General features: G+C 36.8%; 1 protein-coding gene across 1 annotated transcript; it reads left to right on the top strand.

Moving 5' to 3' along the window:
• The first annotated feature begins 75 nt into the window (after window positions 1-75).
• Window positions 76-13,645, top strand: wnt4b (wingless-type MMTV integration site family, member 4b). The gene is made up of 10 exons (XM_058746183.1): window positions 76-1,063; window positions 1,317-1,391; window positions 9,150-9,347; window positions 9,556-9,709; window positions 10,131-10,215; window positions 10,853-10,984; window positions 11,077-11,219; window positions 11,303-11,443; window positions 12,605-12,767; window positions 12,900-13,645. Exons 3-10 carry the CDS (start codon window positions 9,259-9,261, stop codon window positions 13,067-13,069), a joined length of 1,077 nt encoding a protein of 358 aa, XP_058602166.1. The 5' UTR covers window positions 76-1,063; window positions 1,317-1,391; window positions 9,150-9,258; the 3' UTR covers window positions 13,070-13,645.
• The last annotated feature ends 527 nt before the right edge of the window (window positions 13,646-14,172 follow it).

The following is a 14,172-nucleotide window of genomic DNA, read 5'->3' as shown; positions in this document are numbered from 1 at the left end:
ACACCAGTCACATGGTCTCCAGGGAAACCCCAGGCCGCTGGCGACAGACCATAATAATCTACGGCTGTCTGTCCACCTGGCTGGGTTTTTGGTGTACGAGTGACAAAAAGCGCATATGAGCACCTGGTTGGAAGTCGACTAACAAGTAGTGCACTTCAGGGATCTGTCAAACGCCACGCATCTACAAGAGTGACACTTCACAGTTTCAGAGGTGATGAAATGTCAAGGTGCAACAGTTCTTCTTTTTAATCCCATATCAGACCGAAGTCTGAGAACTGACTTCTGTAATAAGTCTGTGGACAGCGGTGTAACAAAAACACTAACTCTTATGAATCAGATCAGCCGTGTCAATCCTGAAATAGACTCTCTGAACTCCAGTGACTTTACAACAGGTCAATGCGGCTTCACATAGACTGAATGACACGCAGAAGTTATGTTTATGTGATCAACTCAAGCGTCACAGGTTTAGTTTTGGGCGAGTAGATCTATTTAAAGCAACAATAAAAAGTTAGGATATACATATTTAGCAGTCAATTCTGTTTATATTTATACTGTACACTGTTTCTCATGAGAGGAACTTGCCAGTCACATAGACAAATGCTGCTGAAATGCGTGTAGGATTTTATTGCATCTCCTGCTTTTGCCCAAATGTAATAGAGCTGAGTGTAATCCCAGTGTTTGAGTAAATGTAATTAGTTACTGTGCTTAAGTATCTTTTTTCGCAACTTTGTACTTGGACTGAGTATCGAAGATATTAGCAGCTTTTACTCTCTACTGACTACATTTTTCAATACGTATGTACTCTTACTCCACTGCATTTGTAATTACTCATTACATTTTGCATTGCATCAGACTTTTTCTGCAGCAGTTTATTTCTGCTACAAAAGAAAAAATATTACCACGCAGGGTGTTGACAGCAGATCTTGTGAGTTTTGTCATTATGCAACTCGCACTTTACATGAATGTGAGTGCATTAGCAGCTGCTGAATCGCAGATGTTTCATATGAGATGAGGACATAGCTGCAGCCAGTGATAAGGGCCAAAACCAGCACGTCCAGTGCAAGTAGGCTTTGACTGTTTCATTTTACTTAATATTATTAGATTTTTTCTGTTATATTGAAGAGACCATATTTACTTACACCGTTTTTGACCATATGAGCTTAACTAAGACTTGTTTGCAAATGTTTACGTGTTTGTAGATGTTTAAGAGGCTGTTGTGTCGTCCTTGATTTATTGCAAAATTGAGACAGGAATTGATTTCTATTTTAGAAAATAAATGTCAGCTGTTTCTTGTTTTTCACTGTTATGTGTCTTAGGTGGTGTTGAGGCCTACAGCATCTTTTATCCTTCATCCTGAAACACATGAGACTGATATCGACAACAACAATCAGGCATGTCATCCTGGTAGAACTTATGAACTGTAAAGTTTCAGAAAAGAAGAAACCGTGCATGTTGTCAGGATAAAACACCTGGAAATTCAGATTTGTCACACACACACACACACACACACATAGCCTGAGAGTTCATTTACAAAAACAGACAACTCCATTTTTAGAAATGCTCATGTGTTTTTTATCCAGAATTCCAAATAATATCAATCAAACTGCAGTTGGGTTGTTTTGATTTAATAATAATAACTACAAAAAATACATCTAACTAACACAATAAAACACAATAAAGCATGATAACACAACAAAAAACATGATTTATAAAAATTAATAAAAACTGAGTTATCTGTTTTTGCAATTAAACTCTTCATATATATGTGTGTGTGTGTGTGTGTAGTAACTGATTACATGTAATCTAGATTACGTAATCAGATTCCAAAAATTATGTTAATTACATTTTAAAATGCTCATAATCAGATTACAGTTACTTTTTTATGGATTACATGATTACATATTATTTGCACAATGGCAGTAAATTATTCATAATTTATTGATTCTCCCTAATTCTTTTTTCTCTTTAAAATTTTTCCTCTTTAAAAATACTACTATGTCAAACCATTTAGCTTGGACTATGTTCACAAATGTTGTGTGCATATATTTACAAACCTTGCTTCTGAATTTAAGGAGGAAAAAAGCATCTCTCAAGATATTAGACCATATATGAAACAAATAATTGTGCAAGTTACTAGTGTTGTATATCTGTGAAACACTATGTCTTCATCATGTCCCGTGACGTTCTGGAAGTCTGGACAAAAATATTTCAAACCTTCAGACTCTGGACATGTTCTCTTTGCTTTGTTTAATGGTAGGTTTAAAACAAATTTGATTAAAAAAGTAATCTAAAAAGTAGTCGGACTACATTTTAAAAAAAATAGTAATCTAGATTGTTACTAACAGTTTTCATCATGTAATCTGTAATTAGTAATTCACTACAATTTGTAAGAAATCTACACAGCTCTTTGTGTATAATTACATGTACAGATATCATATACATATAATTACTGTATGTAATTAATTACAAGAATCATGACATTATGGTCTGGCTAATGAAGGGCTTCTTTAAAGAACCCTAAAGGTTAAGCAGAAGGTCACTGAATTCACTGGACAGTTTGTTCATTCAGATCTTGTATCTGAGAAACTGCAGTCTAATGAATGCTACAAATGAGTCTTTTTCCTTTGTCTTTGATAAGTGGCAGAGGAGAGATATTTCTAAGCTTTTTTTTATTGTAGCCTATGTCCTATCCACCTTTGACAAAGGTCTCTGTTTTTCACATCACGGTGCATCTCTCCTGTACAGCAGTAGAAATGCATCAGTGCTTGAGGTGTATGTCCCCCCAACACAGACACACACACACACTCTTATGCACACCCTTCTGCTTAAAGTAGATCAGTCACCATGGTGATTGGGGGTTGTTAGGTGTAGCTCACAGTCACCAATCATGGCAGACTGTTAAGGGAGGTGGTGGTGGTGGGGTATGTTCACCCTGCAGCCCCCAGCCCCCACCACCACACTCACTCCCATCCCATAATATTCTCCTGAAGATCAGAGGAATGTTGACACTGCGGACACAGTTAAAACGATGCGTCTGTCTGCATGTGCTACTATAAATGCTTGTTTCAGGTGATAACCAATACCAATCCTGCAACAAGCACAAATATTTTAGCATCACCTTCCTCATATTAAAGGAGCAGTGAGGACATCCAGTGGTGAGATGTATGGATGAGACAGTGAATTGCATCAATTGCAAACAAAGAACATGGACATTTCACTTTAGGTCCTGTGGATGAGTTACTGCCATCTTAATTTCAAATCAACAAGACTCAGCAATGCTGTACAGAAAGTCATTCTGGCATTCATTCAGTTCTTACAGAACACTGACTGAATGTGTGTAGTTTATGGAATATTGGGTTGGATGGGAGGGATCGCCAGATTGGAGGGCTGTCATTTCTATCCCATAATATTCTCTCAGTGGTCTGCAGTAAACCAGTGCAAGCGTCCCAGAATGAGGTCAACAAGCCATCCAATAATAATCACTGTGTGCTGTCATGTTGTGTTCTAATGCATGTTATAACAGCGCACACACACTCTCTCACACACACACACACACACACACACACACACACACACACACACACACACACACACACACAGAGACATATAAATGAATTTAGCATTTAGCAGATGCTTACAAACTTACAAATGAGGACTATAAAAATATAGAAGCAATCAAAACCAACAAAAGAGTCTCGGTTAGTAGTTTCGGTTAGTACACATACATACATACATACAATAAAATATGTAGAATTTGTGCATATATAATATATATGTATACATGCAAATTATTTACAAATTATATATTTCATTTTAATTCGAAATGAATATACCAACAAATAATGTTAATAAGAATAATATATTAATACATAATATGATATAATAAATTATATGATTATATTTATAATTATATTTGCTGATGAAAAATTCATTAAAATGGTTTATTATATAATTTATATTACATTATTTAATTATTATATATACAGATTAATTTATAAACATACAAATATGTAGATTGATTGAACTATTAATTGTTTAAAAATTTATAGAAATGAATTTTTAATATACACACACATATACAGTATATATGTACATTTGTATTTATATTTATATGCACACGCACATGCACACAAATTATTATAATAATTATTATGTATACAAATTATTAATTGTATAATATTAACATTAAAATATATAGATTAATGTTTAATAGTTTTGAACAAACACACACAAACACAAAAACTGGTCTCTATATTTATATATATTTATAATAAAATAATACAATTTAATATTCTCAAATAATTTATAAATAACATTTAAACAGGCTCGTATAACCCCACTTCTTAAAAAACCCACTCTTAACCCAACTCTTTCAGGGAACTATAGACCGGTTTCCCCTTCTACCTTTCATTGCAAAAACACTTGAATGAGTTGTGTTCAACCAAGTCTCTGTCTTTCTCACACAGAACAACCTCCTGGACAGCAACCAATCTGGCTTCAGAAGTGGACATTTGACCGAAACTGCCTTGCTCTCAGTTGTTGAAGCCCTAAGACTTGCAAGAGCGGCTTCCAAGTCTTCATTACTTATCTTGCTGGATCTGTCTGCTGCTTTTGATACGGCCAACCACCAGATCCTCCTGTCAACCCTATTGGGAAAGGGCATCTCATGAACCGCACTCCAGTGGTTTGAGTCTTACCTCTCAGATAAGTCCTTCAAGGAATCTTGGAGAGGTGAGGTATCCAAGTCGCAACAGCTACTGGGGTGCCTCAGGGCTCAGTTCTTGGACCACTTCTCTTTTCTGTCTACATGGCATCACTAGGTTCTGTCATTCAGAAACATGGTTTTTCATATCACTGCTATGCTGATGACACTCAACTCTTCCTCTCATTCCATCCTGATGATCCGACGATAGCTGCTTGCATCTCAGCAGGTCTAACAGACATTTCTTGCTGGATGAAGGACCATCACCTTCAACTCAACCTGGCTAAGACAGAACTGCTTGTGGTTTCAACAAACCCATCACTTCATCACAATTTCACCTTCCAGTTAGGCTCATCAACCATAACTTCTTCAAAAACAGCCAGAAACCTTGGAGCTGTGATTGATGATAAGCTGACTTTCTCAGACCACATTGCTAAAACTGCCCGGTCTTGCAGATTTGCATTATACGATATTAAGAAGATCAGGCCCTTTCACTCTGAACATTCAACACAACTCCTCGTTCAAGCTCTTGTTCTCTCCAGACTTGATATTGCAATGCTCTCTTGGCAGGTCTTCCAGCCAATTCCATCAAACCTCTACAATTAACTCAAAATGGTGCTGCAAGATTAATCTTTAATGAGCCGAAAAGAAGGCATGTCACGCCTCTGTTCATCAATTTGCACTGGCTACCAATAGCTGCATTAAATTCAAGGCATTAATGTTTGCCTACAGAACCACCACTGGTTCTGCACCCCTTTACCTAAATTCATTACTTCAGACTTATGTGCCCTCTAGAAGCTTGCGTTCTGCAAGTGAACGGTGCATTATTGGGTCATCCCAAAGAGGCACAAAATCACTTTCACAGACTTTTTCATAAACTGTTCCCATCTGGTGGAATGACCTGCCCAACTCAATCCGAGCAGCTGAATCCTTACCCATCTTCAAGAAACGGCTAATAACTCATCTCTTCCATCTTTATTTGACCCTCTAACTCTAGCACTCTCTAACTCACTCTCTATTCTAATTTTATTTAATCTATCTGTCTTCTTTTATTTTAAAAAATACACATTTGACCCTCCATCAATTGCATATTTATTCTCTAGCTTTTCTTGTAAAACTAACACTAGCTTTCTTTTTTTCTATTCTATCTACTCGTTTTCTTTAAAAAAAAATAAATTAAAAAAAAGTGTTTTTATGTGTTTATGTGTACTTGTAATAGCACTTGCATGTTGTTGCTCTTTTGTTGGTTTTGATTGCTTCTAATGTCCTCATTTGTAAGTCGCTTTGGATAAAAGCGTCTGTTAAATGACTAAATGTAAATGTAAATGTAAATAATGTAATTGAGAGTCCAGCGCAGGTATTCACCTGAACCCATGTTAAATAACACAAAACAGCCACTGTGACATCTCAAATGAGAGTGTAAAACAGATTCTGACAGATGGGACACTTGATTTAAAAAGAAGAGATTTTATTTACGAGCAAGGGCTGAGCGGATGGAGAGATGAGGAGAAGAGAGGCGCCGGACATGACATGGGGGTGCAGGTCACCATGGCGTTGCTGGGGGAGATGGTGCAAGACGTCACTGCGAGGGACGGCAGGACACAAAGAGAGAATACGACGAAAAGAGGGGTGAAAAAGTGCAAGGGAGGGGAGAAATAGGGGCACTGCTCAAATGGAGAGAAAGGCAGTGAATCTGTAAGAGAGCACAGTTATTTATTTGCTTGCTGAGGTGCAGGAGAGTTCAGCAGTAAAACAGAGCTAGAGGTGTATTTAAGTAAATAAATGGTTCTGTAACATTTTCACAAGATCTACAACTATAGAGATATATCTAAGAGATTAAATGATGTGTAGCTTATGTAATTATGTTAGGTCTGAAATTTCTGAATATTTAGGACAACAACAAAAATGTATTATTGCAGATAAAAAAGCACTTTAATTATATAATTAAGTCTGAAATTTCTGAATGTTTAGCATAAAAATTTATAAAAACAATTTTATGCAGATATTAAACATTTTAAAAAAAAGTTAATGCTAGATTTTATAAATGAAAAGAGTAAATGCTTATAAGAAAAAGAAAATGTTTCATTATATTGAGCCACAAAAGCTAAATGCATTTAAAAATGTATTAATATTTTACATTTTATAACAACATACATTCCATAAAAATATTTAAGAAAAATGCAAAATGCCATTTGTTTTAAAGAAATTTATAAATTATGTTTCTAAGGTTTAAAATAATTTAGAGAGACAGAGAGATTGCTAAAAAATTTAGACAAATATTTACACTTTCTGTTTATTGATGTCAAATGTTAGTGAAAATGTCCATAGTTATGTGTATAAGTAATTGCTCAGAATTTTTCTGGTTGTTTTTAGTTCACCCATAAATAAAAATTCTGGTATTATTTACTCACCCTCAAGTTACCAAAATCCTGTATGAGTTTCCTTCTTCTGTATAAAAGAAGATATTTTGAAGAATGTTGGTAACCAAACAGTTGACGGTAGCCATTGACTTCCATAGTATGGGAAAAAAAACATGGTAGTCAAAGGCTACCATCAACTGTTTGATTACCAACATTCTTCAAAATATCTTCCTTTGTGTTCAACAGTAGAAAGAAACTCAAACAGCTTTGGAACAAGTGGAAGATGAGTAAATGATGGCAGAATTTTCATTTTTGGGTGAACTTTCCCTTTAAATGTCCAAGTACTTTTCGAGGGCCACAGTAGATCCATGAAATCCAAGATCTTGTCCTAATGCTCTCTCGCTCTCTCACACTCTCTCTCTCTCTTTCTGGTGATTTATTTGCCTCAGTTCTAATATTTGTCAGCACTGTGTTTTCTCCTCCTTGTCTAAATGTCATCCCTTCTTCGAAGACAATATGGAGAGAGAGAAAAAGAGGGAGCAGGGCAGAGAGAGGAAAGAAAAGGGGGAGGGGGACACTCGTAAAAAGAGCAACAAAAGTTTGGGAAAATTAAACATTAGGTAAGACACGTTCACACAGGCCCATTTCAGGACAGGTCCGAGCACCCTTCCCCTGCTGTTCTATCTATCAGGTTATTTATTGTTACGGCACATATTTCTCCGTCAATTTCCGCTGGCATTCAAGCGCAACTCTTTTGTGAGAGTCTCAGGATTTAAGGGCAACATATTCTGATGCAGCCTACACTGATACTAGGTAACAGATGCTCAAGTCACATGCATTGACAAAAGGAATTCCCTCCCTCCCTCCCTCTCTCTCTCTCTCTCTCACTTACTCACAGATGTATGCATTTAGACAGCAATTTGGCACTCGACTTTTGGTCACTTGCCCTCTTTTTGACGCACAACACAAATACAAACACACAGTCGAGCATGTTAGCATTTGTATAATCCCACGAGTCGAAGGCACCATCCTGCGGGACTCATTAAGCAGAGGTCACGTATTACGTCCTGAGTAAATTGGACAATGAGTGCAAGCTCATCCCTCAATGTTAATGTACTATGTCCGAAACCTTCACCCCTCCCCTCCCTGCAGTCTCCGACCCTCCCACCCTTTATCCATCCTTCCTTTATAACCCCGCAACCATCACTTCATCCACACTTAAGTTTTTTTTTACCTTTGGATTTGCTCATTTTGGCGGACAAATTGGATTACTGGCAACTTTTTTCCCCACATATACTGATACAGATTGGAAGGAAATGGAAGTGCTTTGTTAGGATAAGAATAATATATTTTTTATTTAGTTGGGACAAGGAATCACTTTGTTAGAGAATCTAAGAAAATGGGATATCATAAAGGGCTTCTGATCATTTATCTATATAATTAATACATTTGTTTTCCTTGTCCTGATTTTTTTATTTAACCAACAAGATATTGAGAGAGAGATTTATTTCTTTTTGTTATAGATGACAATGTCATAAGATGAATATCTCTCTCTGCGTGACAATAAGATTACAACTTAGAGGCATTTTATCTTCAAAACATAAGTGGAATTAATGGAAATTGTTACAATAGATCAAGCTGATGATATATTGGGCTAATTAGCCGATTTGAAACTTAATTTCAGCAGTTCGTCAACAGGAATATTTTGGATCCTTTTGGACCTCTAAGTGGTAAAAACTTATGTTTTACCTTTTGCAGTGATTGACAGATTTATTTATTAGATCATATTTATTATATTAGAAATATCACATTTAAAACCTCTCTTTAATCTTTACATTTGAATTTCTTGCATTGCCCTTGTTTAGAGTGTATTTTGCAAATTTAAACAACAAAAATACATAAATATATTCTGATGCCATATGTCATAATCTGTAAAAATGTAATTGCTATTATACCGTCATGCATATGCATTAAGTAAAGATTAAGTATGAGCAGTTCAAGTAATTGCCAATTAATTTTATAACATAATAGAAAATTATATCACGCAATAATGTAAAAATTAATTTCATGTCTATTGATTTTGACAGATATGAGGGGAACAACCCCAACGTAACAGGCACAGCTGTAAGACTGAAAGAAACAAGAGTTGATCACTAATTCAGAGACAGACAGGTAGTCAGACAGACAGGCAATCTGATGCCAACGGTGTCCTCCGTGACTCTCACGGGACGACTCCTCCTGCTGTTGCTATGGGCACCCCACCTCACCATGGCAAGCAACTGGCTGTAAGTTGACTTGTGTGAAAGCGTTTGTTTGTTATGCCTTAACTTGTAAAAGATGGTGGCATTCTCTCTCACACAATTTAATCTAACTCTATTTGTTGCCTCTTGTTGCCTGCTGTTTTCAATTTACCTACAAAATGTTGTCCATTTATTTATGTGTATGTAGTGATGTATTCTCCATGTTCTTTACTGTGCTGTATTGTCTCTGTAGTTCTCTGGCACGTCTGCCACGCTCGCGTCCTGTGTCTGGTGCAGAACCATGTGGCCGTCTGAGGGGGTTGACACCAGGCCAAGTCGGGGTGTGCCGGGCACGGGGGGAGGTCATGGAGTCCGTGCGAAAGGCTGCAGAGATGGTCATTGAGGAGGTGAGAGAGGCTGAAACACAATGACAATTTTGTAAACATACAGTGCTGACATTCATTTATTCAAGGACATGATGGTAAAGAATCATGTCAAAAATGTTTATACAGAAATCTCCTGTCAGCAAGATGAATTCCTTGCGTATGTAAACACACTTGGCAATAAAGCTCTTTCTGGATCTGATTGTGGCTACAAACAAAGTACTGTACATTTCTATTGTTATTGTCCCAATAAAAAATATAGTTCACTGAACAACACACCACTTTTGTTCTCTCTCTCTTGCTTGTGACAACTAGCCCCGGTCACCTTTTAGTCCACAAATACTTTTAGGCTGGAAATGAGCTATAACCTTTAAGGTTAAACAGTTGCATATCTACATATATAAACTCTGACTTACAGCTATTTGTTTGGTTTTAACTACTGCAGTGTCAACACCAGTTTCGAAACCGGCGCTGGAACTGTTCCACCACCCCTCGCGGGATCAATATTTTTGGACGAGTCATGAACCAAGGTTACAACGATATGCTTTCACAACATACAGTATCAGAACATATTGAATTATGTCATTATTTTACGCTACAATTTTGAATATAATCTTACTGTCATGGCTCAAGTATGGGCTATAATGAAATAAAAGTGTTTAATTTCAAGCTTTTTATTTATTTTTATTTCATTTCATTTAGAAGACAAATTATTTCATTGGTTTGCTGCTCAATGACTGGTCAAATATTTAACCAGTAGGGACCCTCAGAAAATATGGGCAAAAATAAAAAATACAAAAAGATAAACGCTGATATATTTTTTTCTCTTTACTAAGTATTGTTTTTATTGAAGAAAATACAGTTATTGGTGTTCTTGATTTATTTAATGTATCAACACTTGAAAACAAGCCAGTTTTCATAATAACAGCAATGATACTAAAAATATAGGCCTATATATGAAGAACATCAAATATTGTGTTGGACAGTTTAAGTCATAAAGCTTGAGAACCACAGTTCCAGAATATTGTAACTACTGATTATTAATAACAGACCACTTTCCAACATTCGTCAACCTTACATTAATCTCACAAAACACAATCAATATTGTCAACACTGAAAGACAACTTAGTTTAGTCAAAGACTAGTCCACTTGTGTGCTGTCTTCAGGCACCCGTGAGGCGGCTTTTGTCCATGCTCTCTCATCAGCAGCAGTTGCTGTGGCTGTGACTCGGGGCTGTAGCAGGGGAGAACTGGAGAGGTGCGGCTGTGACCGAAAGGTCAGGGGGGTCAGTCCCGAAGGTGCGTAGTAAGACACATCAATAACCAATGATTCACACTGATTAAAAAAAAAAAAAACTTATGCCAAACATAAGCCTCTCACTCACCCTTAGGTTTCCAGTGGTCAGGTTGCTCTGATAATCTGTCCTACGGCGTTGCATTCTCTCAGACCTTTGTGGATGAGCCAGAGAGAGCTAAAGGCATGTCGTCAGGGCGGCCACTAATGAACATTCACAATAATGAGGCAGGACGGAAGGCAAGTGAGATGTTTCGCTTATTGATATTAAAACTCATCGTCAACTGCATATTGTTTTCATGGTTTTCTCTATCTTTGTTCAGGCGATCCTCCATAACATGCAGGTTGAGTGTAAGTGTCATGGTGTTTCGGGGTCCTGTGAGCTCAGAACTTGCTGGAAGGTCATGCCTCCGTTCCGCCGGGTCGGTGCTGTGCTGAAAGAACGTTTTGATGGGGCCACAGAGGTATGTTACAATGGCTCTGTTTCAAAAACTACTTCTGCCTACATCTAAGGCAGAATTCTAACAGAGATGCAACCTCATAAGTGACTGATTTGGAACCAAGTTTGCCACAGACGTCCTGAAAAGTGAAGCCAAAACGTTTCGAACGCCCCCTGGTGGCTGGCTGCAAAATAGGTCATAAACCCACCCTCTCCATGTAAACAAATGGGACTTGCCCCAAAAAAAAAAAATAAACAAAAATTCTAATTATACTTCAAATACATTTTTCCAAAAATGGTTTCTTACATTTTACGTAGTTCTTATCAAACTGATGTATGTTCAAGTGTTTGTTTTTCTGAGTTTGGTTTTAGTTGGTGCTGGAAAAACAGGGTGTGGTTCAGTAGCCTTGATAGTTCATTCCTATTCATTTTTCCCAAAGGAATCTTTTAAAAAGTATTTGTTAGAGAGTTATAAGCCATAAACCAAGCCTACAAGGTGAATCACGAAACTACAAATTTTGATTTGAAGCAAATAAGTATCTGAAAATAAGACAAAAAGACAAAGGTACAAGACTATGTAGTTAATAGATTTAATGAGAGAAAGAACTACAATCCCATAAAGCACTGTGAATGACAGTCGGATAAAAAGGTAGAAATATTCAACTAGTGTTTTAAAATTAACTATAGGTATAGAAATTATATATTTTATGATTATTGCAGAAAATTTATGTAGCCTGAGAGCATAGGGAAAATTACTCGTTTGCAGTATGTTACACGAGTGGGTGGCGCAAAATTTTCGAGTCTGTCCAATTTTCTTGTGCGATTCAACAATTAGTGGATATTTCTCTGCAGAATCATGGGTAACAATTTTTCACCATGAATTCCAATGTTGAATATGGTTAATTAAAAAACGAAAAGTTGAAAAATGTGGGTTGTCTCCACCAAACAACACCACGTAGCACTTACTGTAGATACAATAGTCTTTTTTTAATCAATGTTTCTAAGCACTGAATGTAATCCACCATCTTTGATGGGTTTTGGAGCTTGTCGCAATGCATTATGGGACTGCATTCTCTGCAAAGGATACAAGCATTGCTGCATTAGAATTTCATCATTGTAGAGTTGTTGAAGGCAGCATAAATACGTGTATCTAAGGTCAAGGGTCATGGCTATACTTTCTGCTTAGGTACGGCTGACACGTGTGGGCTCTCGGACAGCTCTCCTTCCACGGGACCCCCAAGTGAAGCCACCAGCTGCACGGGACTTGGTTTACCTAGCCCCTTCACCAGATTTCTGCCGCTTGGATCCAGACAATGGCATTCCTGGCACTGCAGGACGACGTTGTAATGGTAAACGTGTAAAAACTAGACACAAAATAATCTTTGATATTGTATATAATTTCTAATGATTAATTCTCTAATCATTCCCTGGTTTTGTGTGTTAATTTATCACTCTTAACTTAACCTTGTTCCACGTCCTAGGAACCTCACGGTTGGCACCAGACGGATGTGAACTGTTATGTTGTGGCCCAGGTTTTCGAGCAGGCCGGGCTGAGGTGGTCCAGCGCTGCTCCTGTAAGTTCTCCTGGTGCTGTTCAGTTCGCTGCCAGCAGTGTAAGAACACAGTGCTCATACACACCTGCCGAGAATGAGACGTACCTGGAAAAACTGCGCAACCACACCAGAAGCACCTCATCTCATGCCAGCCTGCATTAATGCCCACATGATGAAAAACAAACCAGCTCCATTTAAAACATTCTGCATCATGTCTCCTATTTGGTGACTTTAAAGTTCTTTCAGATGTGACATTACATTATGTAATTATTTTAATCTTCAATTGCACTTTTGCTAAAAAGGAACATGCAGACGCTATTACATTTCTTAAATGCTACAAAACCATTAACTAACATGCTCAGACAACGCTCTTTAAGCTGAGATTAACCTCTGAATAATAGCAGAAGAATAATGTTAGTTTAGTTTGAGGCCTTAGCATTTAATTCTAGAGTCTCTCTCCCTGTTTACTGTATTTATGAATTTCTTTTCAGTTTTGCTGATTGTGTTTATTTATTTGACTTCATCATGCCAGTGTGGCATTATCTCTGGATGGAAAGTTCCACCTGCAAACTCTGCAGCTTTAGCTGTTTTGTTTCAGCTTGTCCTATTGCATAGAGGCTCATTTATTGCCATTATCTCATTTTTATAATCTATATGGCCTAAAATAAAGTTGTTTGACATCCATGTGGAAAGATGTGTTTGTTAATTATGGATTGACACATTTTTAATTAATAAATTAAATTCAAAATTTTGGGCTCAGTAGGATTTAAAAAAAATGTCTTAAAAGTCTCTTAGGGTCACCAGAACTGCATTTACACAATCAAAAACAACTTTTGCAGCTAAAACACATTTATATATTTTTAAAAGTCATTTATTACTGTGGTGGCAAAGCTGAATTTTCAGCATCATTACAGTGTCACATAATCCTTCAGAAATCGTTCTAAAATTCTGATTTGGTGCTGGAGAAACATTTATTGGTAATAGTAAAAATAGTTGTGCTGCTTAATATTTTGTGGAATTTTTGTGCAAGACGCTTTAATAAAAGCGCTATATAAATGCTTCATTCATTCATTCATTCATTAATAAATATTAAGCTCAAAAGAACAGAAACTTTTTGTAACATTTTAAATTACTTCACTGTCACTTTTGATGAATTTACAGATCCTTCCTGAATAAAAGTATTAAGTTTCTTGAGGAAAAA

This window comes from Onychostoma macrolepis, chromosome 16 (assembly GCF_012432095.1).
Source record: "Onychostoma macrolepis isolate SWU-2019 chromosome 16, ASM1243209v1, whole genome shotgun sequence".
Taxonomy (NCBI): domain Eukaryota; kingdom Metazoa; phylum Chordata; class Actinopteri; order Cypriniformes; family Cyprinidae; genus Onychostoma; species Onychostoma macrolepis.
This window is presented reverse-complemented; position numbering and strand designations above follow the sequence as displayed.

Excerpts from the sequence above, each read along its gene's own strand:
- wnt4b (XM_058746183.1), top strand. The coding sequence starts at position 9,259 with ATGCCAACGGTGTCCTCCGTGACTCTCACGGGACGACTCCTCCTGCTG. Across the intron at positions 10,985-11,076 it reads CAGGGGGGTCAGTCCCGAAG|GTTTCCAGTGGTCAGGTTGC; the intron begins GTGCGTAGTAAG and ends ACTCACCCTTAG. Across the intron at positions 11,444-12,604 it reads GTTTTGATGGGGCCACAGAG|GTACGGCTGACACGTGTGGG; the intron begins GTATGTTACAAT and ends CTTTCTGCTTAG.